We start from the raw sequence: 13,478 nt of genomic DNA on the forward strand, positions 1-13,478 counted from the left end.
GGAGACACCACAGACTGATCTCTGGTCTTGGACACGTGGGCTGTGCAGTGGCTTTATGGATAGGCTGGGCCTTTCCAGCACAAGGGAACATGAGGAACGTGGGTCCTGCTGGATGCTGGTTGGCACACAAGGACGGTTTCCTTAGGAAAGATGGACACACACCAATCACACATGGTGGGTCTGCTGAGAGAAGCCAAACCATAAACATTGGGTTCCAGGTGGCCATGAAAACCCAAGTGGTTATCAGATGATAAAAGGTGAATTTTGTTCAGAAAGTCTGGCCTCTGGGGAAGGGAGCCTGGAGCCAGGACGGAAGCTGAGGGGGTTTAAGGACAACAAACAAGTTGATGAATAACAAAGGGAAAGGGAACATCAAGACAAACCTTGGTGCTGTGACTCTGAAAACCAACACATACATTGTCTGATGAGGCAATCGACAATTGTCTGGCCCCTGCATAAGGTGGAAGAAACGTCTGGTTCTTGCCTCCCTGCAGAGGCCAGCATGGAATGGCACCCCACCCCCACCCAGGCTCACCTGCCCTCGGCCCCTCCCCCACTGCAGAATGACTGGAGGCCCGCATTCTACTGTTGAGATTCAAACTTGGGCTCCTTTACTTGCGTCCTGAGCATCTGTTGGGGCAGGTCCCTCGCTGGGTCCTGCTCTTGACTGTCCACGTTGAGGCCACCAGCCCGTGGTGGTCCAGGCCCATGCCTGTGGGAATGGCTTCAGAAGGCGGTAAGCCTCTAGACAGGGGCTGTTTTCCAAGAGAAAGGGCCTTCCTCAAATGCCTGGGTTTCCGTTGGGACCCTTCGCTGTGGACATGGAGTTGGACAGAAGGGGAGGAAGGCGAGAGCACTGCACCCCAGGGACATCTCAGCTGGGGAGCCTGTAGAAACCTGAGGCTGCCCTGGGGAGGACAGCTGCTTGGAGGTGGTTCAAGAGGCCTTGCTCTGCTTGGGGAGGCAGGATGGCAGCAGGCAGGTTGGCGGTTTCTAGAAGGGAGACAAGCCACTTGGAACGTGTGTGGAGCCAGTGTCCTGTGGCTGGCCCTGGGTGGGTCATGGGGAAAGCCTAGCCCCGCCTTGTGGTCCTCAGGCATCTGAAGCTCGCCTCACTAGACCTCTCTAAGGGAGTGGAACTGGAGCATACTCTGGCTAATGGGGGCGTGGAATGGGAGGGTATAGTCAGAAAATGATTCAGTGCTGGTGGGTGTTGTCTGTGGCCACATGCTCAGGAAAGGGTCTGCTCTGAGCTGGGCAGGAAGTGACTCTTACTGTCACATGCCAGAACGTTTCCCTCCATCCCGCCCAGAACTCACTTCTCAGGTCAGGCAACTGTGGCCTTGGATTCCACAAGGGATGGGCAACCAGGTGACTTCACCCAAGCTAGGACTCGTGGGCCTGAGGTGTTCTGTATTGGTTTCCCTTTTGTTGAGATACGTCTCTGCAGACATGGCACAGCGTGTCAGGTGTCTCACGGCAGAAGCTGAGGCCTGACTTTGAGATGAAGAGTGTGTTCCTATTTCAAGTCACTACTACTACATGTGGAGAGAGGCTGGTGCAGGTGGAATGCATATGAAGGCTGCTTCCTTTGTAAGGGGTGGGGGGTGAAGCAGTGTAGCACAGAAGCAGGAAGATGATCTAGTCTGCTACTCTCAAACCTCCTACAACACCTGTGGAGGAATCTGTACCTCCTTCTCCTGAATGGGCGGTTTTCTCACAATGACACCTGACTCCTGCCTTCTTCTCAGTTTCTCCTCACATTCCATTATTGGGAGCTGGAAGGGGAAGGACCCCAGGCAGCCTCCACTCCATGACCTTTGTCACATGAGCCGCCCTGGGCCCGTGCTCATCTTCAGAAGCCAACCCTGGATGGGAAGTGGCAAAAATGCAGGGGACACACACCGACTTCTCAGACTTCTGAGGAGCAGAACCTCATGGTGGGAGGGATTCAGGGCCATCGGGATGGGGTGGCACACCTTAGCCCCTGTGAAGTGTCCACTCTGGGTGGTTTGGAGAGGCAGGTGCATGCTTGGTGGGGCTGTTCAGTGTTTGTCTAAGGGTTCTGTGTGCAGAGCGATCTTTGCAGCCTTTGAGAGGTGTTGTGTGAGGTCAGGAAAGAATGACAGAACAGATGTGTGCTGAGCATCCCGAGAGGAAGGGTTAAGGAGGATGTGAGGCCCTTCGACTTTAGACAGTGGAGGTCCATCAAAGGCCTCACAGTGCCTGGAAGGACCTTGGAGAAGGCCCTTACCTGCCAGTGACCTTGCTGAGGGGCAGGCTCATGTCCAGGATGTGGGGACAGCCTGTGAGGACGAGGTGTCAAGGAGCCCCTCAGGGAGGCTCTCCCATCCCTGCTGCTGAGCTGAGCATTTCTCGGTAGTCAGGGGCAGGGAACTTGGTGTGGGGGATCAAGGTCCCCAGGGAAGTCATTCTCAACCGCAGGTCAGACCATGAACATCCCGCCACGACATCTGCACATCACACAGCTTCCTCGGGCCAAATGCCCTCTCCCACTGAGGTGTGCCCTCTGAGTCCCCAGAGAGCTTCTGTCCATGTCACCCCTTCTCCTCTTCCATTCACCCCTTTCCTTTCTCTCCACAGCATTTCCACTGCTGGGCACGGATGTGGTCATGCCCCCTGGGGCCTCACGCTCCTATCCTCCCCCCACTCCTGGCTCCCAACCCCAGACAGCTTGGGAGCAGCACCTGCCACCGCCCATGGCCCCACTACTCCTGCCTGGCAGCACCCTATTGCAGCCAGCTCACCCCATGACACCTCGGGTGACTCCTGCTGACCATGGCCCCATTGCCCCAGGGCTTGGCAACATCCCTGTCCCAGTCTGGTCAGGAGGGAGGTCAGCATTGCCCCACCAGTCTCAGGCCTTTGGGCGCCCTCAGGCCCCCCTCAATGGGAATGCTTCCAGGGCCCTCATGGGGAGTGCTTTGTGTCCTGCACCCCTTTGCAGAGCAAGCCCTGTGGGGGACAGCGGGGTGGCTGCCCCAGCTATTGCAGCAGCTCAGGCTGGCAAGGGAGGCTTGGCCCCAGGCCTTCCTCCTCAAGCGGCACCACCAGCTGCCCAGATGGCCTTCATCCTGCCCCCAGGGACCTCTGGGCCGTGGCCACATGGCACCTCTGGGGCAGGCAGCCTGCATGCCTCCCAGCACACGGGCCCTCAGGAGGACGCCTCTCACCATAAGAGCATCTATCAGAACTTCCGACGCTGGCAGCGCTTCAAGTCCCTGGCCCGCAGCCACCTGCCCCAGAGCCCCGATGCGGAAGCTCTCTCCTGCTTTCTCATGTAAGTGACCTCTCAGACCCTCATTAGCTCAGCTGGAGCCTTCGCATATACAGCACCTTGGCATGGCCTCCCTGCTTAGGCTTCCAGGCATCCTTTCACCTCGGAAGAAGGAGGGGTGACAGCAATGTCCATGCTATGAGGAGGCACGTCTGCACTCAGATGTGTCCCACGTCCAGTTCATGACATCCCGTCCGTGCCTTAGCTCAGCTACCACCACCATGCAAGACCAGTTCTCTCACTTTCTGCACTGCCATGATAACATTGAGTGCAGGAGAGCAGTCCGAGAGGGTCCTGCTCGGATGTGAGGAGCCAGAGTTTGAATGGGACCTGCTTCTCTGGTGCTACCTCCTTTCACCATGGACCTGGGCCTCTGGCAGCCAGTGGGTATCACTTCAGATAAGGCTTAGGACATTCAGGCCCAGGACGGAGCTTTCTACAGGCCCAGTCCTTGTTGTTCTGAAGAAGTCCAGTGTGAACGGGGAGGTGGTCGAGCTGTCCTAAGGGCAAGGGTCTATCCTCCTAGAGCTGTGAACCTGGCAGGAACATCCCTCCTAGACCCGAGGTCCCTCCGAAAAGGGGGACTAGGCCATCTAGTGCAGAGACCTGGGCAGAAGAATCCTTGGGCTTCTCAGACCTGTTAGCTGGTAGACTGGCGCCTGCCCTCCCGCATTGATGGGGCTGCATTTTATATGAGATGGCAACCCGCCCCCAGCCAGAGTGTCCCAGCTATAGCCAGGGAGTGGACAAGCATCCTCTGGTGAGTGGGAGGTGGTGGCACCAGGCACCAAGAAGGCTTGCCTTTCCTCTCCAGACACCCTTGTCTCCCCCTCTTGAGCTTGGGATTGGCAGGGGTGGGCCCATGGAGGCCTTGGAGCTGGGTGGGGTTGGGCAGTTGGGGGCTGGGCTGTACCAAGAGACTGACCCTGAGGGCTTACAGCCCAGTGCTTCGCACCCTGGCTCGCCTGAAACCCACCATGACGCTGGAGGAGGGCATGCGGCAGGCCATGCAGGAATGGCAGCACATGAGCACCGTTGAGAGGATGGCCTTTTATGAAATGGCAGCAAAGTGAGTCAGGGTCCTGGGCCATGGGCGACATGGTGGGGTGGGTGGTGGGTGATGGGCAGGCCCCAGGGCAGGATCTGGCTCTGCTGGTAGCAATCAGAGAGGATGCAAGAGGAGGCTGGCACCTGACACCTGTTCCCTGAATCCCCAAATCCTATTGGCCTGCAGAATCCCGTCTGCCACCTGGAGAGCTTGGCTCTTCCAGCCTGCCTGTCCCAGGAGCTCTGCCCTACAGTGATGCCGATGTGGGGAGGCCTCAGGATGGCCTTGGGGAGCACGGCAGCCCAGGAGGGGGTCCCCTGAAGGCATGGGGGCTGTGCAGGGGTGAGGACCCCATTCGGCAGCCTGGCACCCCTTCATACTGGGTGCCTGGCCATCACTGACCTAGCATGTGGTAGGCCTCTCTTCATCAACGATGGCTGGAATGGGCAACCGGCCATCCCTGGGGAAGCCCATGGGTCTCTGGCCCTCCCTGTCACTTCTGCATGTGAATCTCCTAGTTTCCAAACAAAACCAAAGGAGCAGCTAGCTCTCAGTGGCAAGAGATGCCTCACCTCCAAGGGTAGGATCCCCACTCCAGCCTGTGCTGGGCCCTGTCTCATGCGTGCTTTCCCGCACTCTCACTCCAAGCCCCAGATTCTGGGTTCAGGCAAGGGCTCTGTGGAGATACGTGCCTGACCAGGCCACTGGCCATCTCCATTGTTTGGGTCAGACAAGGTCTGGGGGCACATGAGCAGGGGCCCCCAGTGCCCACCATGTGTCCCTAAGCCTGGTCCCAGAGATTGACCTGGGTCTCTGCTGGGCCATGCCCTCCAGCTCCAGGGCTGGTCAGGCAGGAGGAGGTCCAGATCTTGGACCTCTGCCACCGCAGTTCCCTGCTGCGACAGCACCTCACAGGGCCCTGACAGACCTAAGGACACCCTCTCCTCACCCCCTCGGTCCTGCTGCCCTGGGTGGGCTCCAGAGCCCAGGTGGTTTTCTCACTGGGGCCTGTCCCTCAACACCCCCCAGGTTCCTGCAATTTGAGGCAGAGGATGAGATCAGGATGGGGAACGTATCCTGCACAACGTGGGCACAGGGCATGCCTCCTCCAGCTCCACCAAAGCTGGCTCCTCAGGAACCCACATCCCGCAAAAGGGGCACTCAGTCTGTGAATCACCTTCCCCCTGGAGGTCAAGGCACAGGTAAGAGAGGCCTAGGCCTGGTCCCTGTTCCCAGATTGGTCCTTTTCCCTCAAGGGGGCATTGGTCTTTCAACACGGATAGCCCCCGAGGGTGTCTCAGTCCCCCTTTACCCCTCTGCGGTGTGGACCTGGTCCATTTAGAACCTCATCACCCTTCTCCCTGTCTAAGGGGCCCCTGTGAAATCTGCCTAACAAGTGTGCTGGTGGGGAGACCCTTGATCATTAGATGTTCCACACATTCTCACACCTGACTTTTACCTGTCCCTGACTTGAATCTGGCCTCCCACAAAACCTGAGGCTCTGGCTGCTCCTCCCCCTTCCCACAGGCATATCCATTGCCCCACAACAATGCCCTCCCCTGTGCCTGCTCAGGGGTCAGCTTCTGGGCGCTGGGTCTCTTCACTTTCCTTTCCTCCTGCTCTGCCTCAGCCTGTGCTCCAAGGAAACACGGCCCCAGGGTCCAGCACACCCACCCAAGGCCACGCAGAGCCTGGCAGCTGCTGGAGAACAAGGCCCCCAAGGAGATTCCCCCTGAGGCTCGCAGGGAGCATGGGGACATCCCGCAGGCACTGGTGGGTCCTGGCCCCTCAGCCACAGGGGAGTCAGATATGGAATGTCGAGAGGATGGATATGAGCTGCCACAGGACGAGGACGGCTGCTTCCCAGACCCGGATCTCCTCAGCTACGTGGACAAGCTGTGTTCCCAGGAGGACTTTGACACCAAGGTGGGCTGGGCCTGGAGTCTGAGACTCCAGGATTCCAGGGAGAGATGCTCTTCGCACCCTAGTTCTGGCTTTGGCCCAGGATAATGGGATTTAGGCTCTGGTCCTTGACCCTGACATCTGTGTGTCTTCCTGTGTGTCTGAGTGTACTTTGGTGCATAGGATGTGTATATGTGGATGTGTAAGTTGTACATGTGTCTGTCTCTCTCTCTTTGTAGGCCTTTGTGTGTCTGTGTCGGTGCCTATGTGTTGGTGCTTTGGAGCCCATGTGTCTGCATGTGCACCTGCTTGTGAGTGTGTGTGTGTGTTTATGTGAGAGTAGACAATACCTATGGGAGTTTGAAAGCTCCCCCTTTGTGAGGGGGGCTCTGGATTGGCCTCTGCTAGTCACATTTCTCCCAGGCCTTCCCGCCTCCCAGGGCACTCCTGCCAAGGCTGCTCACAGCCTCTCCCATCCATTCCAGGTGGAGGCGGTCATTCACCCCCGATTCCTGGCAGAGTTGCTTTCCCCAGAACCAGAGCTGGATCTCTCGGGCTTGGCTGAGGAGCTGGAGCAGGAGGAAGGACTCTCCCCTGAAGAGGTGGCCAGGGGAGGGACTGACACTAGGGAGACTGGGGGCAGTGGGGGAAGCCAGGTGACCCTGGAAATCCAGAAGGAAAGGACCCAGGTCAGGCAGGGCCGGGGAGGGCCCTAGAGCAGGAGGCCCTGAAGGCTCTGTCCCTCCCTCCCTGACAGAGAGGCCCTGCAGCCAGGAGGCTGCCCAGGTGGGTGCAGGGCATGAGGAATGGAAGGGGAGGAGGGGAGTTGGGGACAGGGCAAGGACCCTGCTGGGGAGAAGGTCCAGGAGGAAGGCAGGAGGGCCACAGGCTCTGTCTGTGGATGTGAGTCCCAACTCACCTCCCCCTGCCCATAAGCCCCGGCTCTCCCTGGAGGGTGCAGAGCAGTCACTGTCCACCTCTCTCCCACCAGCTGGTGCAGACACAAGTCCTGGCCTTGGAGGAGGACGACGGGGTGCCAGCCACTCCCAATCACAGGGCAGCCCACATGGACTCAAGACCTTCAGAGTCTGTGGCCCAACAAGATGCCCAGAGGAACGAGCAAGGACCACAGCCCGGGGTCAGAGCTGAAACCTGTACACCCCAGATGGATGTCCACGGCCATCTAAGGCACCCCCAAACAGACAGGGGCCTGTTCAGGCACAAAGGCTCTGTGCCCTCTCCAGGATATCAGGAGCCCCCTCAGGCGGGAACAGCACAGCCATTTCCTCGCCAGGGCACCAAGCGCTCGGGCCCTCCATCAGGACCCAGGGCCAGCAAGGTTCTCAGGGAGGCCTCTCCTCTTAGTGGAGCCCCAGGGCTGGGTCACGGGTTCAGTGAGGATGAGGAGGAGCTCCCCAGCCTGGCCTTCCTCTTGGGCCTTCACCACAGCCTGCTGCCCTGGGGGCTGCCACAGAGCCCTGTCCCTGCCTCGGGTCTTGTCTGCACTGCAGGGCAGAGGGCCCAGAAAGCTTCCCAGGCCCCCTTTCCCCAGAGAATGGGCCTCAGCTCAGGCCCCCTGGAAGCTGCCAAGTCTAGAAAGCAGGCTCGGTGTGGAGGCCTGGCTGCGGCTGAGGACCTGGCCAGGCCTAGGGCTGACCTGCGAGGCTCTGGGAGGCACACCCTGGCTCTGGGGCTGGTTGACCCTTCCCAGCCCAAAAGGAGCAGGTGTGACCCATGTGTCACACGGACGAGGAGGAAGTGGCACTGCAGCCAGTAAGGGACGGTGTGCCAGCCCTCCAGGGCCAGTCCAACTGGGCAGCCCCCATGGAAGCCTTGGGCTCCTCCAGGTCCTAGCAACCATCCTGGCTGCCATAGGGGTGGGGAGGAAGGACAAAATGACCAGAGCCAGGAGGGGGTGGGGGTGGGTGGGGTTAGGTGGTGGGGACTTGGGTCTGGGTGTGTGTGGGTGGGCACAGTAGTTCCTTTGCGATGGGGGATGTAAAACATGGATAAAATCGTTCTGTTGTGAAATGCACTTGGTCCACTGTCATCTTGCATGTGCCTGTGTCCTCAGAGATGGGTCGTCTGAGGACAGAGAGGGGATCTGAGAGGAACGAAGCATGTGTGATCCCAGGCAGTCTGGATCCACAGGTGAATGACTAAGTCTTTCCTCCACAGAGACAAGGATGCCCAGGCTGCTCCCGGGAGTACACAGCTCTCACTAGCCCCAGGGACAGCCTCATCATCCCTGTCTCTCCAGCCTGCTGGGCTAGGGGGCTTCTGGGGCATCAGTTCCATGCGCTGCATCCCGGAACACTCTGGGGATGGAGAGCTGCTTTTGTGCCGTTCAGCCCTCTGGACACTCACCAGTCATGAGAATGGAGGCTGGAGGCAGCCCTTACCTCTAGAGAGTTTCTCTCTGCCTCTCTGAAGTGGCCACATGACAGGCTGGGGTGATTCTCCACTCCTCCAGGGTGTCCCGTGGGGGTGGCCTGTCCAGAGAGGAAAAGGGTTGGCTGTAGGGACAGGACTTTCTGCTTCGGTGCCTTGTGGGTGGGGGACCATCCTATCGTCTTAGTGGGATTATTGCCATGTGCTAAATGGTGGAGGCAGTGGCCTCTTAGTCCCAGTGAGGACAAAACAAAGGAGGGAGTGAGTGACTGTAATCTCATGACCTGTTAATGGCTTGGGGGGAGGTTCCATCATGTGAAGCTCAGTGGTCCCAACCTCATCAGCCCATTGGCATCCACTCCCAGGGAGCTTTTGATACAAGAAGACCTGGGACTTTACGTGATCAGGGATAAGTTTTCGATTGGGGTGAGGAGGGTTAAGGATCTTGGGTTGTCCCTGGGAACGTCGATGTGCCACAGGGGCAGCCACCACTTACAAAATAAAAAACAAGCCAACAAAAAAAAGAAAAAGAAAAATTCCCCAAGCGCCAAAAATCTAGGATTAATGCCAAGTGCAGGCACACTGAAAGTGAGCCATTCACTCATGCTTTTCAATCCATTAAAACATGAAAGAGCAGGAGTTCCTGTGGCTCGGCTCTAAGGACACTGATTAGGATCTATGGGGACGTGGGTATGAGACATGGCATGGCTTACTGGGCTAAGGTTCTGGCATTGCCGTCAGCTGTGGTGTAGGTATGAGACATGCCTCAGATCCTGTATTGCTGTGACTGTGCCATAGGCCAGCAGGTGCAGCTTGGACTCGACCCCTGGCCTGGAACAGCCCACAGGCCCCAATGCAGCCGACTCAAAATGGAAAAGAAAAGAATGCAATAGAATTTGCAGAAAGGAAAGATGTACAGACCATCACCAAATAGTATTTTAGGGAGATCCCATTATGGCTCAGAAGATGAAGAATCTGACTGCTATCCATGAGTACGTGGGTTTGATCCCTGGCTTTGTGCAGTGGGTTAAGGAATCCAGCATTGCCTTGAGCTGTGGTGTGGGCTACGGATGTGGCTTGGATCTGGCATTGCTGTGGCTGTAGCGTAGAACAGCAATGCCAGCTCTGATTCGACCCCGAGTCGGGGAACTTCCCTATGCTGCAGGTGGGGCCCTCCAATGCCAATCAGAGACTCCATCTATCCAGGCATCCCTCCATCCAACAAGGAAACAGTGGATTAATGGATGGCACATTCACTGCATCACAGAAATGGCCGCCATGCCCAGGGTGGGTGAAGGAGCTTCCCAATTTCAGGGGCTGGATTGGTGCAGCTTGTGTGAGACAGAGACAGTGGCTGGACACTCTTTGTCTATGACAGACACCAAGGGGAAGCTGACCCTCTGATACCAGGGAAAGGCTCATCTCCAAACCCCTCAAGGGGGAGTCAAAGCATTGGCTGAAGAAACCCATTTGACTTAGGAGGTGGGGCCCCTGGCCTGGGTTCTGCCTTTCCAATGCCATGTGTCTCCAAGACCAAGGCACCGAGTCCCCTGTGTCCCAGTCACAGACAGCATACCTTCAGTGTCCACCCATTCCAACAGCCAGGCCATCGAGCCTTATTGGAAGGGCCTGTTTGGGTGGTGGGGACGCAGCAGTGTGTTCCAGAGGGGATTCGGGCCCTCTGGCTCACAGGTGACCTCTTGCCAGACAGGCCAAGTGACGCATCTGTAACCAGGGTGATTTCCCAGGCACTGCCTTCCTTCCTCAGATGGCAGGGATGCAAAGGGTTTGAAAGGGGGCACAGAGGACAGAGCCATCACCTACGGTCTCCTGACTGCCTCTGCCTGGTGGGGTGGAGGAGCTTCCTGTTGTCACAGAAGCTATTGCTAGCATACCAGTCATTGGAGGAGTTCTGGATCCCCAACATTTTGCTACTCAGCAGCATGCAGGAGAGAGCAAGGATGGTCCTTGGAAGGAGCTAAGAGTCTTGGGTGAGGGGAAACTTGCTTATTTTCAAGAGGTGCTTCTTAGTCAGTCGGGGTAAGGATGCCCTTCCTTTCACGAAGTGCTTTGGAAGAGGTTTGAAAAAGAAAGCCTGGCAACCGCATGGGTTGGGGGGAAGCAACAGGCAGGGATGGAAATGTTGCTTGGTGAAGACGAGAAAGGGCAGTTCTGACTTGCTCACGACCACCTCCCTGCAGCTGGGAGGTGGGCCTTCTTCCTTGGGACATCACGGTCCCTGCCAATAGCCAGGGACTGTGGCTGACAGAGCTGGGGAGTGCCTCCTGGTGCCTCTGTCATCGGCCTTCAGAGCCTGGTGGCTGCACCCACAGCTCAGACCTGTCCTGGGCAGTAGGAGAGAGGCTGGAGCTTTGCCCACTGGGAGTGCTGATCCCTCTGCCAGGGACTGCACCCGGCTCCTGCATGTCAGCCTTCTGGTGGTAGCCAATGCCCACATGGGACCACGGCCATAGAAAGCAGCAGAGCGCTGCATCTGGGCCCCCTCCTGGACCCTGGCTCTCTCTCTACTTGTAAGCTGATCCAGACAACAATGGGCAGGGGTGTCTGTGAACTGGCCCTGTCAGACACATCTTCAGAAGCCTGGCATTTCCATGTTCAGGTAATCCCCTTATGGTTACAGTGTAAGGGAAAGAGGCAGAGAACTCCTCTGTCACAGTCATATTGGAGCCGTTCCTGCCTGGGATGTTTGGAGAACCTATACGATAAGGAAACAAAGAGCCACTGCATTTCACTCCACTGGGTCCAAAGCATATGCTGTCCATTGCAGAACAACGAGAATGAGAAGAAAGGAAGCATCCAGATATGTGCACATGGAGATGCACCCTTCGAACGACTCCATGCTCAAAGAGGCCTCTCCAGGAGATCTTGGAAAATATATAGAACGGTAGGCAAAGGAACGTGCAGTACCTAACAGGTGGTAGGATCTAGACAAACTGGTGTTAAGAGGGAAGCAAATGGCACGAAATGCTTACAGAATACAAAAGATGTCAGGTTGCCTATCAACAACCTACGTTTTCACACAAGGCATCGAGAAAATACTAATCACAAAATACAACAAACGCAGGAACAAAGAAGCTCACGACAATACCCTATGTTCAGAGGGACTCTAGCCAAGGAACACTAGCTTGGCTTACTATGCACAACCATCAACTTTATAGGCTGCATGAAGACATTACTGAGGAAAACCTACATGGTCACAATGGCACTTGCAGAACATGTGCCACACCCATTCATGTAAGAAACGCTCAGAAATCTTGGAAGAGAAGGACACTCCTTGAACCCCGTAAAGAACATCTCGACAAAAAGCTACACCAAGCCTCCTGCGTGATGGTGAAAGAATGAACGTCTTCCTCCTCCATCCAAAACAGGCCAGAAAGTTCTTTCTCATTTCTCCTTTTCTACTTAGTACTGTAGCTACGAGCCAGGGCAGCATGGCAGGAAAAAGAACGAAAGACCTACAGATGAGACAGGCACAAACATAATTCTCCATGCTCATGGATAGCATGGCTACTTCCACGGGAAGGCCAACCAAATCTCCAAGACACACGGAAGAGATGGAGGTCACTTTATCAAAGTCTCAGTATACAAGGTCGACACAAACACCTTCATCATGTGTGTAAATCCCACAAAAGAACATGGCACCAAAACGAAAAACACCATGCAATACACAAGATTTGCCAAAACCTTGAAGCATTTGGTTCCATCGGTCATTCTATGGCTGTACCCATGGCATATGGAGGGTTCCAGGCAAGGGGGTCAACCTGGAGCTACAGCTACCAGCCTACAGCAAAGCCCCACCAACACCAGGTCCAAGCCACACTGCCACTGGTGGCACCACTGGACCCTCATCCCACTGAGCCAGGTCAGGGATTGAACCCACATCCTCCTGGACACTCTTTCAGGTTCATCACAAACTGAGCCACAATGGGAAATCCGGGGATACATATTTGGGATAGAGCATCTGTATGATAAAACGAAACAAGGCCTACAACAATGCGGACACCTATTATACTCATGGATGGGAAGACTCAACACAGAATATGGCCAAATTCCAACAGAAGTTTTTTTTTTGATGTTTTTTTTTTTTTTGGCCCAAATGGATGAAATTATTCTAAAATGTATAAAGAAAAGATAAAGGAGCCAGAACATCAAACATAATTTCGAGAAAGCACATTAAAGTGGGAGGTGATTCGGCTTATGAGAACGCTCTATGGAGGGCAGCTTGGCATTGCTGGCGGGATAGAGGCAGACAGAGTTCAGTGTACAGAGAGAGAATGCAGAAATAGATCCATAGCAATACACCAACCTGGGATGTTCTAATACGGAAGCTCAAGGGCAGTAGAATGGAATAGGGATAGGGGTTTTATCCGAAACGAAAATGAACTCATCATGGAACATTCAGTGCAAATGTAAAATGTGTATAAATACAAACGATGCAACATTTACCACACCGAAGAAAAAACAATTGGAGCAAACCTCTGGGTCCTCGGGCTTGGCAAAGGGGTCTTCCACATGACAAGAAAAACATTATCCCAAAAGGGAAGGAAAGAACAGAAAGTTGGACTTCATCAAAAGGAAAGAAAGGCCCTTCAAAACATACATGCACCCCAATGTCCACTGAAGCACCATTTCCAATAGCCAAGACAAGGGAGCAAGCTAAATGTCCATCGGCCGAGGTATGGATAAAGAAGATGAGGTTCATATGTACGGGGGGGACATCACACAATCATACAAGAGAATGGAATCATGAACGCTGCAGCAGCAAGGATGGACCTGGAAATTATCACCCTAAGTGAAGGTGGACAGGGAAAGACAAAC

The 13,478-nt window shown here is 55.6% G+C and overlaps 1 protein-coding gene across 1 annotated transcript; it reads left to right on the plus strand.

Annotated features, from left to right (window-relative positions):
* The first annotated feature begins 585 nt into the window (after nucleotides 1-585).
* On the plus strand, nucleotides 586-8,281 carry LOC146396355 (NUT family member 2G-like). The gene is made up of 7 exons (XM_084997708.1): nucleotides 586-736; nucleotides 2,605-3,301; nucleotides 4,239-4,367; nucleotides 5,376-5,548; nucleotides 5,977-6,272; nucleotides 6,734-6,850; nucleotides 7,240-8,281. Exons 1-7 carry the CDS (start codon nucleotides 709-711, stop codon nucleotides 8,023-8,025), a joined length of 2,226 nt encoding a protein of 741 aa, XP_084853834.1. The 5' UTR covers nucleotides 586-708; the 3' UTR covers nucleotides 8,026-8,281.
* The last annotated feature ends 5,197 nt before the right edge of the window (nucleotides 8,282-13,478 follow it).

The sequence above is a fragment of the Sus scrofa genome, chromosome 14 (genome assembly GCF_054392235.1).
Source record: "Sus scrofa isolate SSC_HxYL_T2T_F1_AM1 chromosome 14, Sscrofa_HxYL_maternal_Yorkshire_Landrace_v2.0, whole genome shotgun sequence".
NCBI classification, from domain to species: domain Eukaryota; kingdom Metazoa; phylum Chordata; class Mammalia; order Artiodactyla; family Suidae; genus Sus; species Sus scrofa.